At 47.0% G+C, this 21,153-nt stretch overlaps 1 protein-coding gene and 1 pseudogene across 1 annotated transcript in view; one reads left to right on the top strand and one right to left on the bottom strand.

Moving 5' to 3' along the window:
- LOC112628425 overlaps positions 1 to 1,656 on the bottom strand; it is a 6,085-nt pseudogene extending 4,429 nt beyond the window's left edge.
- Positions 1,657 to 8,765: 7,109 nt separating this feature from the next.
- The window catches only part of MARK3 (microtubule affinity regulating kinase 3), a 122,429-nt gene continuing 110,041 nt past the window's right edge, over positions 8,766 to 21,153 (top strand). Inside the window, exon 1 of the mRNA XM_025391469.1 lies at positions 8,766 to 9,401. Coding sequence (XP_025247254.1) covers positions 9,351 to 9,401 — 51 coding nt within the window. The 5' untranslated portion in view covers positions 8,766 to 9,350. The remainder of the gene's footprint in view (positions 9,402 to 21,153) is intronic.

The following is a 21,153-nucleotide window of genomic DNA, read 5'->3' on the forward strand; positions in this document are numbered from 1 at the left end:
TTTTTTTTTTTTTTTTTTTTTTTTTTGAGACGGAGTCTCGCTCTGCCGCCCAGGCTGGAGTGCAGTGGCCGGATCTCTGCTCACTGCAAGCTCCGCCTCCCGGGTTCACGCCATTCTCCTGCCTCAGCCTCCCGAGTAGCTGGGACTACAGGCGCCCGCCACCGCGCCCGGCTAGTTTTTTGTATTTTTTAGTAGAGACGGGGTTTCACCATGTTAGCCAGGATGGTCTCGATCTCCTGACCTCGTGATCCGCCCGTCTCGGCCTCCCAAAGTGCTGGGATTACAGGCTTGAGCCACCGCGCCCGGCCTAAATTTTTAAATTACAGTTCTCCTGTCCTGAAATTATATTATCCATGAGTTCTGCTATGTGTGTCCTGTGACCGGAGAGTGGGCAAGAACTTTCTCTGCTCACAGTTATGTCCTCAATGCTTCAAACATAGCTTTGCCCAAAGTAGGTGCTCAATAAACACTGCGGATGGAAGGAACAAAGGAAGGAGAGAGGAGTAGGGGGGCAGCCACCAAAGGCTGATGTGGCTTTTTATGACTCCACCCAATGAGGGCCAAATGACTCCAAGGATAGGGCAGCAGCCTAAGTAATGGAGGAAACGGTCTTTCCTCAAGCAGAGCTTAGACTTTACTGTCTTGGAAAAACCTGTTTGTATTTGGGAGATGTGCTTACTTTAATAGGTCAACCCTACAATAATGGGCAGGTCTGAGGCTCCAGGAGTGCTGGGGTAGTCTATTCACCCACTCATTCCTTCTTTCTATCCTTTTTTGCCCACCTGTCTTTGCAGCCCGTGGGTGTCAGAGCCAGCAGACTGGAGTCTAAGGCACTGCGTTCTGCCCGTGAGCTTGTGAAAGCCTCTTGCCCTTCTGAATCTCCAAGTCCTTGCCTGCAAAGCAGAGGCAATGATAAAAACACTAGCACCTTATCTGGTGTTGCAGGATCCCTTACCAAGGGCTTCTGTATCTCCTATCGTGAACTCAGTACTCAGTGAGGTAGGCAAAACCAGAGGAGGAAACCGGGGAGGAGGAGTGAGTCTCTAACTCCCCACCCTGTGTGGATAAGCCTTGATCTGTGTTCTACAGACTCTGAGCTCTGAGCTCCTCTCGGGGGCAGAGGTGGGAAGGGCAGCCCCCCAGGAGGTGGTGAGTCCTCTGAGCTTTGGAAGGGTGGACTCTGCACCTGCTGTGCTGGTGCTTTCTGGGAATTTCCTCCATGGACCCCCAGAGCAACTGTGAGAGGTAGCTATTACCATTCCCATTTGACTGGTTCAGAAACTGTGCCTCAGAGACATGAAGTCACTTGCCCAAGGTCCCCCAGCATTCAGGGTCATAGCCAGAGTTCGAACTCCAAAGCCCTTGCCTCTCCCTCACCTCTGTGGTCTCCCTAGACCTTTAGATATAGTTCCAGACGGTGGATTTTCCCAGCTCACAGCAGAGTGTGTCATGGGACAGGGCAGGCTCCAGAGGGCTACGCTACCAGAATCTGGTAATGACAACTGTGTACGTGTGTGTGAGAGGCGACCGACAGATCCAGATGGGGACTGACCAATCTAGAACTAGATAGGGATCAATCATCTTCAGCAGATCTGAGAGCTGGAGAATTACTGCAGGGACAAATGGCCCTTTCCCTCCTGCATCCCCCAGGGCCATCTCCACACTGTGGTGAAGCATGGGACGTGGTAAAGGGACACCTTCGAGCTGTGGGAAAAGCTGACACGACTTTCCAGAATAGTGTGTTTAGCAAGGCGGGGGCGCCTATGTTTCCCTGAGAGGCGTTCCATCCAGAGCTATCTGGAAAGGCTGAGGTACCGGAAGCCAGAAGGTGGAAAATCACTGATGCATCTCCACTGAGTTTTCAACGTGGCCCTACACTGACCTAAGCACAGGAGGTTTGAGGGCTCTCCACTCACCAGGAATGAAAGGATCGATTGCAGAGTTTCAGCCTTGGAGCCCAGTCCTGGCTCTCCCTTTGCTTGCTCCTGACATTGGACGAGTTACAGCCCTTCCTGAGTCTCGGTCAGTCGCCTCTCACTTGCCCATTGACGTCTCACAGGCTGTAGAAGAGTTGGTGGTCCTAGCATAGGTGTCTTGTGCCAGGTACAGAGCTGGAGTTCAATAAATGTACTGTGACCTCAGCAGGAAAAGCCAAGGAGAGGCGGGCCACTCTGGGGGCTGGTCTGCAGAGTCTTCAGGGAAAAAGCGAGGACGAGGACGAGGACAAGGACCCGTGATGAGGACAGGACGAGAGGATGGCTGCATAACAGCAGGGAGGCTTTGGGCAGGCAGGGGAGCCTTTCCAAGTGTGTGAATAGCAGGAACACAATCTTGGAAGTGAGAATTCCTGGGGTGCCTTCTGGGCCTTGAAGCAGGGCTCACAGAGGGCAACAGGACCCTGGTGGGGTGAAGAAGGGGACTGGAGAGGTAAATTAAAAGAATAGCAGCTTGTCTGCCCTCATCCCCGATGTGGGGGGCAGCGGCCTGGCATGGAGTCCAAATGGACCTCATATTTCCCAAAGACTCAAAGCATCTGGGGCCTACCTGGAGTGTCCCAGGAACACCTACTGCCCAGCCCGTCCTCTTTCCCCTGCCACCAGGCATGATGACCCCAATGTCTCAATGATCACACTCTGCTTTTCTCCATCTCTGTGGCTTTACATATTCTCAGTGTTCAGCTCTTGGCCTGCAACATATCTGCATACACACACACACACACACACACACACACACACACACACACACACTGAGGAATGGCTCCTGGGTCCCAGTAGTTCCCACTCTCTGGTAGAGGAGTTGTGTTTGTGAGGGTTGTGATGGGGCGATGAGCCTGCAGCAGCCTTTCCACGCCCGTCCAAACTAGATGTGGTGCAGAATGCATGGGCCTGTGGGTCAGGAGATGTGACACTTAGCATGATGGTACCGGTTAGGATCACGCGGGGCTGCAAGTAAATCACAACCCAACTGTAGTGGGTGCAACAAGAAGTGCTTATATTTTGCATAAGAAGTCAGGAGGATGGCAATCTCACTGCTAGTGCAGGTACTTGAAACTGCCGTCAGGGACCCAGATACTTTCTGGTGCTGGTGTGTGTGGGGGGCGTCTGCTGGGGCTTGGGAGATTTGGGTCGCCATTCTGGCCCTGTTGCGAACTAGTTGTGCAGTTTCAGACAAAGCTTCTGAAGCTTTCACTTCATCTCTTTGTTTGTTTCTAAAATTGCGGGCTGAGTATGGTGGCTCCTGCCTGTAATCCCAGCACTTTGGGAGGCTGAGGTGGGAGCCTTGCTTGAGGTGTGGAGTTCAAGACCAGCCGGGCAAAATGGCAAACCCTCATCTGCACCAAAAAAAAAAAAAAAATTAGCTGGGCATGGTGGTACACGCCTGTGGACCCAGCTACTTGGGGAACTAAGGCAGGAGGATCATTGAGCCCCGAAGTTTGAGGCTGCAGTGAGCTGTGATTATGCCACTGCACTCCAGCCTGGATGACAAAGTGAGGCCCTATCTCAAAAACGAATACATAAAATTGTGGTAAAAACATGTAACATAAAACCATCTTAATCATCTCCACCATTTTTAAGTGTACAGTTTAGTAGCATTGAGTACATTCACACGGTTGTGCAATCTGTCCTCATGTCTCTTTTCTTTCCAAAAGGAAACTCTGCCCATTAAGCAGGAACTCTCTATTTCCTTCTCCTCACTGGCACCACCATTTTGCTCTCTGTCTGAATCCATTTGACTGCTCCAGGTACCTCATAGAAGAGGGATCATACAGAATTTGTCCTTTTGTGTTTGGCTTATTTCACGCATCATAATGTCCTCAAGGTTCATCTATGTTGTAGCTAATGTCAGAATTTCCCCTCTTTTTTTTTTTTTTTTTTGAGACGGAGTCTCGCGCTGTGTCACCCAGGCTGGAGTGCAGTGGCGCGATCTCGGCTCACTGCAAGCTCCGCCTCCCAGGTTCAGGCCATTCTCCTGCCTCAGCCTCTGAGTAGCTGGGACTACAGGCGCCCGCCACCACGCCCGGCTAGTTTTTTGTATTTTTAGTAGAGACGGGGTTTCACCATGTTAGCCAGGATGGTCTCGATCTCCTGACCTCGTGATCCACCCGCCTCGGCCTCCCAAAGTGCTGGGATTACAGGCTTGAGCCACCGCGCCCGGCCTTGAATTTCCCCTCTTTTTAAGGTCGAATAATATTCCATTGTATGGACGTACCACACTTTGTTTAGCCATTCATCTATGGATGGACACTTGGTTTGCTTTCACATTTTAGCTATTGTGAATAATGCTGCCATGAGCATGAGTCTCCAGATGTTTCCTTGAGACTGTGTTTTCAATTCTTTTGGGTATCTACCTAGAAGTGGGATTACTAGATCATATGGTAATTCTATTTCTAATTTTTTTCAGAAACATAATACTGTTTTCCATAGACGCTGTACCATTTTACATCCCCAGGAACCATGCACAGTTTCCAATTTCTCCATGTTCTTGCCAAAATTTGTTATTTTCTGTTTTTTTGCTAGTAGCTATCCTATGGCTAAGAGGTGGCATGTCGCCTCTTTTTTTTTTTTTTTTTTTGAGACGGAGTCTCGCTCTGTCGCCAGTGCTGGAATGCAGTGGCTTGATCTCAGCTCACTGCAAGCTCCGCCTCCTGGGTTTACGCCATTCTCCTGCCTCAGCCTCCCGAGTAGCTGGGACTACAGGCGCCCGCCACCTCGCCCGGCTAGTTTTTTTTTTTTTTTTGTATTTTTTAGTAGAGACGGGGTTTCACCATGTTAGCCAGGATGGTCTCGATCTCCTGACCTCGTGATCTGCCCGTCTAGGCCTCCCAAAGTGCTGGGATTACAGGCGTGAGCCACCGTGCCTGGCCGGCATGTCGCCTCTTTGAGACTCAGTTTCTCATCTGCCCCACAGGGACACAGTAGGGCTAGATTATCTCCAGCTTCTGATGTCTCGTGGTGCCTTCCTTCTTGCCATGAAAGTAAGTATTGCTTATGCACATATACACCTTAGTAAATTTAGTTATATCTTTTCAGCTTGGGGCCCCAAGGTAGAAACTATTTTAATATGAAGACAGGAAACAAGAAATATGAAAAGGGATTGAAGAAGGCATTCCAAGGACAACTTCCAAACCCTCCTCTCTACTCCTTCCAGACCATAGATGCACATAATTCTGGACCACAAAGAGTCCTTTGGACAGAACAATACTTTACTCTTTCTTCTCTTCCTCTCGTTTTCTTTTTTGCTTGTAATTCACACACCCAGGTGACTGGGCGCAGTGGATCACACCTGTAATCCCAGCACCTTGGGAGGCAGAGATGGGAGGGTTGCTTGAGGCTGGGAGTTCAGTCTGGGCAAGACTTGGTCTCTACAAATAAATTATCTCGGTATGGTGGTGCGTACCTGTAGTCCTAGCTATTCAGGAGGCGGAGGCAAAGGATCACTTGAGCCCCGGAGTTCAAGGCTGCAGTGAGCTATGATCACACCACTGTGCCCCAGCCTGGGCAATAGAGCAAGACCCTGTCTGGCTCAAGCAACAACAAAGGAAGGAAGGAAGGGGAAAAAGAGAGAGAGGAAGGAAGGGAGGGAGGCAGGGAGAGAGGGATGGAGGCAGGGAAGAGAGAGAGAGAGAGAGGCAGGCAGGCAGGGAAGGAAAGAAAGAGAGAAAGAGAGAAAGAAAGAAGAAAAAAGAAACGCACACACACTCATCTCCCACTCTTCACAGTGTCATGATGTCATTTAACATAAGTGCAAGGCAAAGTTCAAGGCGTTTAATTCTAGCTTTTACAAAAACCAAAAGCATCTTGAGTTAAGTACTATTATCTTCATTTCCTAACTTTTGGCATTTGCTGACTCATTATTTCATATGTGGCTTGGGTGAGAAAAGCACCCGGGTGGAAACCTCCTCCCCCAGCTACTTCTCTGGCCAATGTGAACTGTTCTGAACTTCCCATACGCTTTCTCGCAGCTTCTGCCTGAGGCTGAAACCCTTTCTGGGGTGTTTTCCCAACTCTCATCAGGATGGGATGCAGAATCAGGTGTCATGCTCTGTCCAAACCCGGCCTGGCTCCGGCCTTCTCCTGCAGTCTCGCTTCTCACCGCTCACTCTCCTGATATTTACCCAGACCCACCGTGTGGCTTCTCATTGCGGTGCTCGTCAGGCCATTCTTCTGCTTGAACTGTCCTTTCTACCCATCCTCCCACAGCTAACTCTGCTCATGCTTTTAGACTCAGCATAAACATCCTCTCCCCTAGGAAGCCTTCCCTGAATACAAACCCCCAAGTTGAGCTAAATGTCCCTGCTTGGGTCTCCCACAACACTTACGCTCACCCCTTCTTATCATAACTGACATTGCAGTTGAAGTGCGTGAAGCACACATTTAACTAATGGAATTCCACTAACTCTTCTTGGCCAGAAGGAGAAAGAGAATAACTTTATTTATTTATTTTTTTTTTTTGAGGCATGTTCTTGTCTGTCTCCCAGGAAGGAGTGCAGTGGGCATCGCCCTTCTGCCATTTTATTTTATTTTATTTTATTTTATTTTATTTTATTTTATTTTATTTTTTGTAGAGACAAGGTCTCACTCTGTTGCCCAGGCTGGTCTCCAACTCCTGGGCTCAAGTGACCTCCCACCTCAGACTCCCAAGTAGCTGGGATTACAGATGTGCATGCCATCTCCCTATTCACATTTTGTTTTCTTTTATTTTGTTTTTTTTTGAGACGCAGTCTTGCTCTGTTGCTCAGGCTGGAGTGCAGTGGGGTGATCTTGGCTCACTTCAACTCTGCCTCCCAGGTTCAAGAGATTCTCTCGCCTCAGCCTCCTGAGTAGCTGGGACTACAGGCATACACCACCATGCTTAGCTAATTTTTTGTATTTTAGCAGAGATGGGGTTTCACCATGTTGGCCAGGCTGGTCTCAAACTCCTGAGCTCAGGCAATCCACCCACCTCGGCCTCCCAAAGTGTTAGGATTACAGGCGTGAACCACTGCGCCTGGCCCCTATTCACATTTTAAATAGAACCACTCTTGGCCCCCTGGGCACTCCCCTCTGAGGGTTAGATGGGAGCCCTGAGTGTTATCTTAGTCCTCAGGTGTTTTAACTTTGGGAGCCTCTGGCCCCTCTGGGAGTGAATCTGGCGTTTAAAGATACATATATTTGGCTGGGCACAGTGGCTCACGCCTGTAATCCCAGCAGTTTGGGAGGCCGAGACGGGCGGATCACGAGGTCAAGAGATCAAGACCATCCTGGCTAACACGGTGAAACCCCGTCTCTACTAAAAATACAAAAAAATTAGCCGGGCGCGGTGGTGGGCGCCTGTAGTTCCAGCTACTCTGGAGGCTGAGGCAGGAGAATGGCGTGAACCCAGGAGGCGGAGCTTGCAGTGAGCCGAGATCGCGCCACTGCACTCCAGCCTGGGCAACAGAGCGAGACTCCGTCTCAAAAAAAAAAAAAAAAAAAAAAGATACATATATTTTCTGGAGCAAGAAAGGTCTCAAACATCGCAAGACAGTTGGGATGCCAACGGATCAAAGGCGAAGCAAGCATGACATAGCCACCCACTACAAGGGCTTACCTATTATCCAAGCTTTGGGAACTAGGTTAGAATCCCAGCTCTGTCGCTAACCAACCTGTGTACTTTAGCCAAGTCACTGTACCTGTCTAGCCTTCGGATCGCATGTGTGTCTGTCCATCTCACAGGGTTACCCTGAGGCTAAATGAGGTAACAAATGTCATGAACCTACAAGGTAGACTCGACTCTCGGTAACAGTGTCACCCCCATCCCACACTACTCTCCCTCTTCGGACCCTGCACCCATGGATTCCATCCACCGCTGGCCAGGAGCTGAGTAGAGGCACCGAACACGTGAAGAGGTGAACGGGCAAGGAAGGTTTCTAGGTCAGGTAGCATTTCCAGGGTTCCCGCCTGCAGGCGTCTACCGAGTCTGGCCCGAGGCTGGCACCCAAAGATGCTTCCAGCCTTCCAGCAGCGACGCACTGACTGTAAGAAAAGTCTGCTTATAAATTCCCTACAGGCATTTAGGAACTGGTCCCTGGGGGCCTCTACAGATTCATTTCGCCCCCGACTCCATCCCCTTTGTGCCACCCTCGTTATTGCACTCTTCCATCCGGATGGCATTTAGCTGGGTCCAGGTCTGTCACCCGCCTGACCACCAGCTCCTTGAGGGCAAGAGGCTCCTGCTGCCCTCGGAGTCCGCGCCCAGCCCGCAGCTGTTCAGATCCGGAGACGGGAAGGTTTGTGGGCGAGAGCCTGACGCCCGGGTCACAGTTAAGGATGCAAGAGCCCGGCACCTTCCCGTAGCCCCGGCCCTGTCATTAATGCTGGGGCTCCAGTCGGTGCAGCGCAGTCCCAAGGATGCAACCGCAAGTTTTGTGCACAGTAGGCTCTCGATCTGTAATCCAGCCAACCCAGGCCTGTAGTCTGTAAATGCCAACTCAGCGGGAGGGCTCTGGCTGTCGTCCAGGGCCGTTTCTCGGCTCTTTCGGGGTTGCCGGAGCGCTCCGTACAGGAGGAACCCGCCGCCCGCGGTAGTCAGTGGAGACCGGCCAGCGCTTCCCCGCCCTCTTCACTGCCCCCGCGGCGGGGTCTGGACCAAGTCGCCCCTAGCAACAACAGCCGGGCCGGCTTTCTCAGGCCACGCTGATTGGCGGGACTCCGGGAGGCGGCCTGTCGTCACTTCCGGCAGCCGGAGGCAGCAGAGGAAGCCGAGGGGCGGCCATCTTGGGTCCGTGAGGCTCCGGGGTGCCGGGGTGCGGCGGCAGCAGCGGCGGCCAGCAGGGCGGAGGCTGAGGCAGCAAGCTCGCTAGAGAGGGAGAAGCAGCCGGGCGCAGGCGCCTCCTCCGCAGCCCGCTCCATGGTCAGCGCCCACAGCCCGCGGCGGCCTGTCTTGCGCTCCAGTTCCTTCACATCCTCCTCCGCCTCCTCTTTTTCAGACGCCGCCGGCGGCGCTGTGTGGAGGCCCGGGAGCTGAAATTCGCGGCGCGACGGGCGGGAGTGGAGAAGGAGGCGAGGGGACCCGGGATCGCGGGGCGCCCTGAGGCGAGGGGACGCCGGCGGGCCGAAGCCGGCAGCTCGCCGCAGGCTCGGCTCCGCCACTGCCGCCCTCCCGGGCTCCTCGCCTCGGCCGCCGGGGCAGGGAGAGAATGAGCCCCGGGACCCGCCGGGGGACGGCCCGGGCCAGGCCCGGGATCTAGACGGCCGTAGAGGGAAGGGAGCCGCCCTCCCCACGGCGCCGCTTCGAAACTGCCGTGGACTCGAGGACGCTGGTCGCCGGCCTCCTAGGGCTGTGCTGTTTTGTTTTCGCCCTCGCATTGTGCAGAATTAAAGTGCAGTAAAATGTCCACTAGGACCCCATTGCCAACGGTGAATGAACGAGACACTGAAAACGTAAGTAACCTGGGCGTTGTAGTTGGCGGACCTTCGGGGTGGCCTTCGTGCTCCTCGGGCAGTGCCTTGCAGTCGGGTGTTCCCCCCCAGCCCGAACGCTCTGGAAATAGAGGGCAGGCCGTAGTCACCCAAGAGGCAGCCAGGTCGGACCGTTTCCTCCAGAAGTCCGCCCTGTCCCGCTGTTCGCGGGCGGGTCTACGAAGTATATCGATTATGCCTGCAGTCTAGTCGATTAGTAAAGCCCATAAGTTGCATCGTTACGAATCGGTGCTTTGAGAGGCCGGGTTGCCGCTCAATGGATTGTGCAAGTGTGCGTGTCAGATCACTGCAGTGGTCAGTGCTTATTTTAACTGAACTCTGCTTTTAACTTGGTCAGGCATTTCTTGAGAGACTATCACATTAATACCATATGTACTGGTGCTGATTAAGAGTAATCGATTGAGTCAAGTGGGCTGTCTCGTTCTTTTAAGATGGAACTAAATTTAATCACAGTCACTAAGTGTCTACTGAGGGATCTTTGCGGTCCCCTTAGGAATTCCAAAACACTAGCGCGCAGCCTTTATTAAGGCATAGTTTCCTTTTCATACAAATCTTTTTTGAAGGAGTTAAACATTTTAAAAAGCAGATGTATAGTGAAGCTGTGCTCTGCCACTCACTGCCTAGCTGAGGGACACCCGCTGGGGCTTCGCTGTCCTCCTTCCTAAAAAGAGGTTGACTTAGATGAGCTCTTAGGTCCGTTTCAGCGCTCACAGGCTATGATTTTATAAAAGGAACCTTTGATTTTGTGCATGTGAAACTACAAAATGCCAGGAACAGCATTGCTAGAGAATGAGAACTTGTAGTAGAAATGCCATTGAAGAAACGTTTGACTCTTCGTTTTCTGAACTCTCCTCTAACACTGGCTTCAAAAGTGTTTCAATCTAGTTGTTGCCTATATTCTGTAAAACGTCTAGTAAATAACTTGTAAAGAAACTTCACTGGCCTTTCATTAAAAGTGTTATGAGGTAATTGCTGGCACGAAATGTCTTCTCTTAGGGAATGCTTCCTTGCTTTGAGTGTTTTCATGCTTTCAGTAATGTCCTGAGATGTTATGGCCTAGTGGTGTCAATGTTTTAATTTTGATCTTCAAAAATGCCACTTGTTTGCTGGATAGCTATTTGATAATTTAATCTGTAAACGTAAAACCATAGCCTAAAACATCCCTGTAGCATATTAGTGTATAATATTTAATGCTCTTTAGCCCTTAGTGAGTAGAACAGTGGTGTACCTTTCTCCACCTGAGAGAGATTAGAAAATTATATAAAGAGCGAGTAATAGAAACTCTTAGACTAGGTGAGTCAGGGAACTATTTTCTTATGGTCCTTTTAAAGAAACCTTTTTTTGTTTTTTTTTTGAGACAGACCGAGACTGTCTCCCAGGCTGGAGTGTGGTGGTGCGATCTTGGCTCACTGCAGCCTTTGCCTCCCAGGCTGAAGTGATTATCATGCCTCAGCCTCCCGAGTAGCTGAGATTACAGGCATGCACCACCACGCCTGGCTTGCATTTTTGTATTTTTAGTAGACAGGGTTTCACCATGTTGGCCAGGCTGGTCTAGAACTCCTGGCCTCATGTGATCCACCCGCCTCGGCCCCTCAAAGTGCTGATATTACAGGCGTGAGCCAGTGTGCCCAACTGATTAGTTTTGATCATTGATATTCACTCAGAGAAGCAAAACCTTACGTTGAACCAGAGTAGGAGCTCCATGCTTTCTAAACTGAAGCCGAAAACAGTCATAGCAGATTTGTGATAATGAAGGATTTCAAATGGGTCTTCTTTCTTTCTTTCTTTTTTGAGATGGAGTCTGGCTCTGTCTCTCAGAGTGCTGTGGCACGATCTCGGCTCACTGCAACCTCCACCTCCCAGGTTCAAGTGATTCTCCTGCCTCAGCCTCCTGAGTAGCTAGGATTACAGGCATGCGCCACCACTCCCGGCTAATTTTGTATTTTTAGTAGAGACGAGGTTTCTCCATGTTTGTCATGCTGGTCTCGATCTCCTGACCTCAGGTGATCCGCCCGCTTCGGCCTCCCAAAGTGCTGGTATCACAGGCGTGAGCCACCACGCCCGGCCATGTAGTGTATTTAAAATGAATTTTTGACTGTTTTAAAATCAAGTTTATTACACATTGTTGCGTTGATTTACCATGCCCGGTTACATTTTTAACTCTTGTATTGGCATGTTCTGGAAGGAACTGTGTAGCTTTCACAGTGTGGAGCCCTTGTGTCAGTGTTACAACTCAGGTATAGACTTTGTTACCTACATTACTGCACTGCTGGGTATTAGACTTCCTGCCAATTGAGTGGTGAATGTACAAGAATGAATGGGAGCTCTCATTCTGTTGAGAAGCTTTTTTCTTAAAAAAGTTAGGTTTGTTGAGATGTAATGTTCATCCATTTTAAATATACAGTTTGGTGAGTTTTGACAAGCGTATAGTTATGTAACCACTATCACAATCATGATGTAGAACACTTCCATCACCAGAAAGCTCCCTTATGGCCCTTTATAGTCAGTGCCTTCTCCCTTTCTCAACCCCTGGGCAACCACTGATCTGCTTTCTATCCCTGTGGTTTTGCCTTTTCAAGGATGCTATGTAAATGGAGTCACAAGAGTAAATAATCTTTTGTGTCTTCTTTCACTTAGTGTAGTACTTTTGAGATTTATTTCAACGTGTATCAGTAGTTCATTCCTTTTTATTGCTGTGTTAGTATTTCCTTGTTTGGATGTGCCACCAATTTTTTTAATCCACTCACCAGTGATGGACATTTTTGGCTATTGTGACTAGAATAGGTATGTTTTAGTATTTTGTAAAAATACTTTTTATTGTGCTTATCCCAGGAATCTTATTTAAATTTTAAATAATTGTATATAGCTATGATAAGAATGTTACATATTAGATCAAGACTAAGAAAAGGCAGGCTGGGTGTGGTGGCTCATGCCTGTAATCCCAGCACTTTAGGAGGCTAAGGTGGGCAGATGGCTTGAGGCCAGGAGTTGGAGGCCAGCCTGGCCAACGTGGTGAAACCCCATCTCTACAAAAAAAAAAAAAAAAGACTGGGCGCGGTGTCTCACGCCTGTAATCCCAGCACTTTGGGAGGCTGAGGCGGGCAGATCATGAGGTCAGGAGATTGAGACCATCCTGGCTAACTTGGTGAAACCCTGTCTCTACTAAAAATACAAAAAGTTAGCCGGGCGTGGTGGTGGGCGCCTATAGTCCCCGTTACTTGGGAGGTCGAGGCAGGAGAATGGTGTGAACCCGGGAGGCGGAGCTTGCAGTAAGCCGAGATTGGGCCACTGCATTCCAGCCTGGGCGACAGAACAAGAGTCCGTCTCAAAAAATAAGTTAGCTGGGTGCGGTGGTGCATGCCTGTAATCCCAGCTACTCAAGAGGCTGAGGCGGGAGAATCACTTGAACACAAGAGGCGAAGGTTGCAGTGAGCCAAGATCATGCCACTGCACTGCAGCCTGGGTGACAGAGTAAGACTCTGTCTCAAAAAAAAAAAAAAATTTGCAACATAAATATTATCTTCATCCTTGTACACTAATTTTTGTTTGATTTCCAAATGTTAATGTCCACCCTTAGTGAATGGGTATATAAAAGTTTACTGTTGGCCAGGTGTGGTGGCTCACACCTGTAATCTCAGCACTTTGGGAGGCCGAGGCAGGTGGATCACCTGAGGTCAGGAGTTCGAGACCAGCCTGACCAAGATGGCAAAACCCTGTCTCTACTAAAAATACAAAAATTAGCCGGGCGCAGTGGCAGGCGCCTGTAATCCCAGCACTTGGGAGCCTGAGGCAGAAGGATTGCTTGAACCCTGGAGACGGAGAGTGCAGTGAGCTGAGATTCAGCCATTGCACTCCAGCCTGGGCGACAGAACGAGACTCCGTCTCAAAAAAAAAAAAAAAGTTCGCTGTTGCCACATTGTGTTATAGCTCAGAAGAACTACTCAATCTAATCCAGTGAGGATGCTGAGACTCTGCGAGGTGACAAAGGCTGCTACCAATGACAGGAGACCATTAAATATTTAATAGCAAAGCCTCTACTGGGCCCCAGATCTCTAGCTTAGGCTCCACAAGGAGATGTAGTTGTACCTGTACACAGAGTATTTCTAAAACTTTTTTTTTTTAAGCTTGTAGATCAGAGGTGTCCAATCTTTTGGCTTCTCTGGGCCACATTGGAAGAAGAATGTCTTAGGCCACAAATAAAATACACTAATACTAACGATAGCTGATAAGCTTAAAAAAAAAATTGCTGTTTTAACAAAGTTTGTGAATTTATGTTGGGTCACTTTCAAAGCTGTGCTGGGCTGCATGCAGCCCTTGGACCGTGGGTTGGACAAGGTTGCTGTAGATTTTATTTTTATTTTGAGACAGTATCTCGCTCTGTCACCCAGGCAGGAGTGCAGTGGAGCAATCACAGCTTGCTGTAGCCTTGACCTCTTGGGCTCAAGCAATCCTTCCAACTCAGCCTCCCGAGTAGCTGGCACTACATGCGTGCCCTACCACATGCAGGGCTAATTTTTAATTTTTTTGTAGAAATAGGATCTCCCTATATGTCCAAGGTGGTCTCTAACTCCTGGGCTCAAGCATTCCTCCTGTCCCAGCCTCCCAAAGCACTGGAATTACAGGTATGAGCCACCACACTCAGTCAAAACTATTTTTTAAAGTGTTTTATTATAGGAAAATTTAAACAAATAGAATGTTATTTATCAATGCTTCTCAACCACAGCGTGATTTTGCCCTCTAGTGGACATTTGACAATGTCTAAAAACATTTTTGGTTATCACAACTAGAGAGAGGTTTGACTGACCAGAAATGCTACTAAACATTTTACAGTACATAGGACAGCCTTCCACAAGAAAGAATTATCCGGCCTAAAATGTCAGTAGTGCCGGGGTTGAGAAATCCTGGTATGTACTTAGCCCCCATGTACTCCACAGCGCAGCTCAGTGGCCAGTCTTATTTCATTTATAAATTAAGAAGCAAATGCAGTATCATTTCCTCTCTAGAGCTTTTAAAAGAGATAAAGCCTGTTTTAAGAAACATAAAAGCAATACCTTTATCATATTTTCTTAATATCACATATGCAGTGTTTAAATTTTCTCACATTTCTGATTTTTAAACTCTGTTCAAATTAGAATCCAGCTTGAATTCATACATTAGAGTTGGCTGATAAGTCAAATATGCTTTTTTTTTTTTTAATTGGGATGGAGTCTTGCTCTGTCACCCAGGTTGGAGTGCGATGGTGCAATCTCGGCTCACTGCCAACCTCTGCCGCCTGGGTTCAAGTGATTCTCGTGCCGCAGCCTCCTGAGTAGCTGGGATTACAGGCGCCCATCACCATGCCTGGCTAATTTATTTTATTTTATTTTGTATTTTTAGTAGAGATGGGATTTTGCCATGTTGGCCAAGCTGTTCTTGAACTCCTGACCTCAGGTGGTCCGCCTGCCTTGACCTCCCAAAGTGCTAGGATTACAGGCATGAGCCACTGTGCCCAGTCAAAATATGCTTTTTAAAGGCAACCAAGCAGTTTGCATTTCAGTTTATGTTCTGTAGTTTTATGGAGCCATGGATACATCCTTTTTCTATACTGGCAAAATGAGAAACATATTTTTCACCTTAATTTCAAAGGATATGACACTTTGTAAGCCTGGTAACATTATTGGCCGAAGTACCAGAGACCCAGGGCTTTCCCAGTGAAGTTATTTAACAGCTACTGATATGTGTGCATCGTGTACTTATTATTAGTTAACACAAATAGTCCCCCAAATTTCTGACATCTGTGAAACTGGTAATGCTGTTGTCTAGTCAGCCATTGGTTATGTGAGACTGAATAACCTGTTCAGCAAGTATGAATGCCTACCGTGTGTATGATACTGTGCTAGGTGCTGTAGAAGCCATGTACCTGGGACATACAGCATTCCCGCTCTTTAGGATTTCCTGCTCCTTGCGGAACAAAGCAGCCTGAGCTTTGTGAAGCTAGTCTGTAACGCTCAAACTTAAGCAAACATTAGAATCACCTGAAGGGGCTTTAGAACCCTGATCACTGGGCCCTACCCCTAGACCTTGATTTTACCCGTAGAATTGGAATTTCTAACAAGTTGCCAGGTGATGTTGATGCTCCAGGTCCAGGGACCACTCTTAAGAATCACTATAGCAGGAATTTCTGATGTTTATTTATTAAGAAAAAAAAAAATCACTGCCTTACTGTTCAGTGAAGTCTTGCTGACTAAACTATACTCCTTTGAGATTGTACTGTGACTATCAAAGGGAGATTTCCAGACCATTTAATTGAGTTTTCAGGTTCCATGAGTTTAAAAAAAACTGGCTGTTTATTAAAAAGTGTGGTTGTGGAAAACAGCAATAGTTGCCATTTGATGATCACTTAACTGTATATCAGTATAGAGTATCTCATTTAAAATATGTAATATGGTTTTATTTAATCAGCTTTTTTTTTCCCCTGAGGCGAAGTCTCGCACTGTCGCCTGAGCTGGTGTGTAGTGGCACGATCTCGGCTCGCTGCAACCTCTGCCTCCTGGGTTCAAGCGATTCTCCTGCCTCAGCCTCCTGAGTAGCTAGGATTATAGGCAGCCGCCACCACGCCCAGCTAATTTTTAAATTTTATTTTTTGAGACGGAGTTTCACTCTTGTTACCCAGGCTGGAGTGCAATGGCATGATCTCGGCTCACTGCAACCTCCACCTCCCGGGTTCAAGCAGTTCTCCTGCCTCAGCCTCCCGAGTAGCTGGGATTACAGGTGCCTGTTATCACGCCTGGCTAATTTTTTTGTATTTTTAGTAGAGACGGGGTTTCACCATATTGGCAGGCTGATCTCGAACTCCTGACCTCATGATCCTCCCTCCTCAGCCTCCCAAAGTGCTGGGATTACAGGCGTGAGCCACCGTGCCCCCGGCTTAATCAGCTTTTTAACTTCTAAGCATAACCTGTTGAATCAAGCTGTTTGGGCCTTATCAGAAAAAAGGTGACCTGTAATTTCAGGACTCAGGAGGCTGAGGCCAGCGGATCACTTGAGGCCAGTCCACCTGGACAGCACTTGTCCACCTGGTACAACATGGTAAAACTCTGTGTCTTAAAACAAGAAAGAGAAAAAAAAGTTGATCTCTGAAGAATTCATGAAAATATTTAGTCAGAGTTTTTAGGGAAAGATCTTATAGACTTAATTTGAGCATCCTTATCTTATATATGTAAATTAGGTAAAGGTTGAAATTTGCAGTAAGTAGAACTTTGGTCATTTCAGTTATGTAGCTTATGATATATACATTGTAACTTTCTTAGACTTACATGGTGTATGATTTACATTGTAATTACATAGAGGCTTATACCTAATAAAAATTAATAGTAACTATTTGATTTCAAAGAGGATTGTTCTGCATTTTATTACCTTTTTTTTTTTTTTTTTTTTTTTGAGACAGAGTTTCGCTCTTGTTGCCCAGGCTGGAGTGCAATCTTGTGACCTCCGCTCACTGCAACCTCCGCCACCCAGCCTGAGTAGCTGGGATTATAGACACGCACCACTATGCCCAGCTAATTTTTTGTATTTTTAGTAGAGATGGGGTTTCACCATGTTGACCAGGCTGGTCTCGAACTCCTCACCTTGGGTGATTCACCTGCCTTGGCCTTCCGAAGTGCTGGGATTACAGGCTTGGGCCACTGCGCTCGGCCTGCATTTTATTATTCTAAGATATAGCCAGATTTTATGCCTGGAATTTGTTCCTGGGCTGGAACAAATTCCTAGTGAGAGTCAGGGAATGTTCCATGACTTGTGGCTTTGGTTAAAAAAGAAAAAGGGGTGAGGGAATGCAGCACTCTCTGATCACCACTGGGAGTACTGAAGCAGAAAATTCATTTGTCTCATTTCCATTTTAAAATTTCAAATTAAACCTGAAGGAGAAAATAAATCTCTTACCTGGGAAGCTTTAATGTCCTGTCTCACACAGAAGTTAAAGGTTGTGCTTGGAGTTGGTCTGCAAAAGTAATTAAGGAATTTGTACTGACCCATCTGCACCTGCTTGTACAGAGCAATTGGAAGGGCAGAAGTTGGCTTTGAAAGAAAAGGCCTTTTTTTGGAGATGGGGGGGCGTCCAACTTTATCTTCAGCCTAGAGTTCGCTAGCACTGCACTCTAGCCATTCAAGCTGCTAAACTGTGGTTAGTCTTGTGTACTTCTGTGTACACTAGATAAGACATTGTTTCTGTGGGTTATGTGGGACCTTGGAGTTCAGTGTCGAAGCTCAAACAAAGCAGGTGTTTTTTCTGTATTTCTTGTTGATAAGCAGTTGCTTTTGGTTGGACCTAAATATTGTGGGGTTTGTGTATGGACATTTCACACAAAAATCTGTATTGATAGAATTTAATATGAAATCAGAGAAGTTGAATTCACAGGTTTTGTTTCTAGAATTTTACATAACCCTAGTCTTTTTTCTTTTTTTTTATGATGAAGTCTTGCTCTGTTGCCCAGGCTGGAGTGCAATGGCATGATCTTGGCTTACCGCAACCTTCGTCTCCTGGGTTCCAGCAGTTCTTCTGCATCAGCCACCCGAGTAGCTGGGATTACAGGCACCCGCCACCACGCCCGGCTAATTTTTGTATTTTTAGTAGAGATGGGGTTTCAGCATGGCCAGTCAGTTCTATAACTCCTGACCTCAAGTGACCACCCGCCTCAGCCTCCCAAAGTGCTAGGATTGTAGGCATGAGCCACAGAGCCTGGCCATAATCTTACACTACTTTCCTGAAGGGATGTGTGGTGGAAAGAGTCTGGGCTTGAAAGTGGAAGACAAAAATGAGAGCCTAAGACTGATTGAGATAAAGATTCTAAAGAGGTAGAATGGACCTCATAAGATATGGAGCAAAAAAGAAGGAATAACATATACAAGGAGAAGGTAGAATTTAGAGTTTTATTTTTAGACTGGAATTTGAAACTGGTCTTGAGATTTAAGTAACTGTGGACAAATAAATTCACTTGCCTATGCCTCATGTTTTTTTTTTTTTTTTTTTTTGAGACGGAGTCTCGCTCTGTCGCCCAGGCTGGAGTGCAGTGGCCGGATCTCAGCTCACTGCAAGCTCCGCCTCCTGGGTTCACGCCATTCTCCCGCCTCAGCCTCCCGAGTAGCTGGGACCACAGGCGCCCGCCACCTCGCCCGGCTAGTTTTTTGTATTTTTTAGTAGAGACGGGGTTTCACCGTGTTAGCCAGGGTGGTGTCGATCTCCTGACCTCGTGATCCACCCGTCTCGGCCTCCCAAAGTGCTGGGATTACAGGCTTGAGCCACCGCGCCCGGCCTGTTTTTTGTTTTTTTTTAATCAGAGAATAACATCATCTCAAGTTTTTTCTTGGTGTTTTTGTTTGCTTGGATTTTTATGACTTTTCGCTTTCTCAGTCTCCTCTGTGGTCAGATTCATCAGGCATTCTGTCACTTTCATCTCTGTCAGGCTGGCCTTGTGTTCTAGCTGTCTGTTCTGCTGCATAGTTGTCATCCTGAGATCTCCCTTCACTCGTATCCTAGGGATTCCCTTTGCCTTTCCTGTTGGATCCTATTTTCTTCCCTTTGGTTCACTCCCAGGTTTCATTGCAGCAGTTCCTCCAGTGATTTTCTGAGAAAGTTGCTGGGAGGTAAATTTTTAAAATCCTTTCATATCTGCAAACATCTTTATTCTGTTCTCATACTTGATTGCTATTTTGGCTGCATATAGAATTCTAGACTGAATATCCTTTTTCCTCAGAATTTTGTTTTTTGTCTTATATAGCATCTGACACTCTGATTTGGAGAGAGATAATGTTATTTTGAGTCTTGCTTATTTTTCTGCGTTTATTTAAGGCTGATTGGAAGTTTTGTGCATTTGGATGGATCTTGAATACAACAGTGGGGCACACTGTTACTTCTTTGTGGAGCTCTTGATACCAGTATATTTTGTCTTATCAATTGGCCTGGGCAAGCACAGAATGCCCATGTTCCCAGGAGCTGAGTCAGGGGAGAGGGCAGAAAGAAAGGTCTGTGGCTTTCTGCTTTCTCTACTTGTTTTCAATGTCCCTCCCCTCAGTTGTGCCCTGTGTTCCCAAGCCCAGAGACTTTCCATTTTGCCCTTTCTAAAGAACCTCTGGTTTTTTGCCAGAGTAGGAGACCCAGGGGGTCTGTTATTTAACAGACTGACAGATCTTCTTGTTTCAGGCTTACTTCACTCACACTTCTAGAGGTTCTTGGTACCACCAGTTCCTGAACCTTTTAAGGGTTCTATAATACAAATCAGGATTTTCCAGTATCTCTATAGCTGGCTTAGGATTAATCTTTCTTATATGTGTTAAGTCATTTTCCTTCTTTTTTTAGTTTCCGAAAGTATATCTGTCATCACTTCTGTTTTCTTTGTCTTGTGGCTTTTTTCCTTATGCCTTATATTTTTTTCCTTTACTTTCATTTTAATGGAGTTTGGAGAGGGAGGGGAGGTAAATGCAGCCATGATTTATAACCAGACATGGATTAGGTATTTACATATGTCAATACGTGTCTTTAAAATTTAGCTAGTACTTGTTATTATAAATAACAAACTAAGATTGATAGACTTCTTGAAAACTTGGCAGTAAATTTGGCTAATGGTGGGTTATTGTAGTAGAGTAGCGTTTCCCCCTTTCCCCCAAGCTTTCTTACCTCTTCTTGGGTGGTGCCTGGCCTGAGATGACCTTCATCTGTCATAAGAATTCTTCTACTTGCCCTTTGAAGACTCCATCCCTTCACATCTTGGGGTACCTTTTTTCCTTTTTCTCACCCAAATGTGATCATGTCCTTTGGGTGCCTAGAGCTGCAGTATCCAGCACAGTAGCAACTAGCCACACGCAGGGCTACCAAGCACTTGAAACATGGTTGGTCTGAATTAAGGCGTTCCGTAAGTGTGAAAGATAAACCAGACTTCAAAGACAGTATTTCAAAAATAGGATATAAAGCCTTTTTATATTATGCATTGAAATATTGGGGGATATATTGAATTAAATAAAATGGTATTTAAATTAATTTAACATATTAAATATGTTTCTTTTTACATTTTTCAATGGAGCTACTAGAAAATTGAAAATTACATATGTATGTCACATTATACACTTATTGGACAGCATTGGAGTATTCACTCTGATTTTCTCATGGGGCAGGAATTGCCCCTTGTTTCAGTTACTGTTCCCCTGTTAGCGCCCCATGTGTATTGTGAGTGCCTTGAAGGTTTGACACCACAGTTTTCTATTTCTTTTATTCCCTGATAATGCCTACCATATAGTTGACTAGCTGAAAGTTACTGAATCAACTTTTCTTTTCTTTTTTTTTTTTTTGAGACGGAGTCTCACTCTGTCGCCCAGATTGGAGTGCAGTGACCCGATCTCGGCTCACCGCAACCTCCACCTCCCAGGTTCAAGCGATTCTCCTGCCTCAGCCTTCTGAGTAGCTGGGTCTACAGGCGCCCGCCACCACGCCTGGCTAATTTTTGTATTTTTAGTAGAGATGGGGTTTCACCATATTGGCCAGGCTGATCTTGAACTCCTCGCCTTGTGATCCGCCTGCCTTGGCCTCCTAAAGTGCTGGGATTACAGGCGTGAGCCACCACACCCGGCCTGAATTCAACATTTTTTTAGCTACAACTTGTGCCTTACAAGTTTTTTATTCTAAGGATTAGAAAAGTAAATTATTTTTCACCATATTACATTAGTTCACCTACTACACCAGTAA

Source organism: Theropithecus gelada, chromosome 7b, assembly GCF_003255815.1.
Source record: "Theropithecus gelada isolate Dixy chromosome 7b, Tgel_1.0, whole genome shotgun sequence".
Classification (NCBI taxonomy): domain Eukaryota; kingdom Metazoa; phylum Chordata; class Mammalia; order Primates; family Cercopithecidae; genus Theropithecus; species Theropithecus gelada.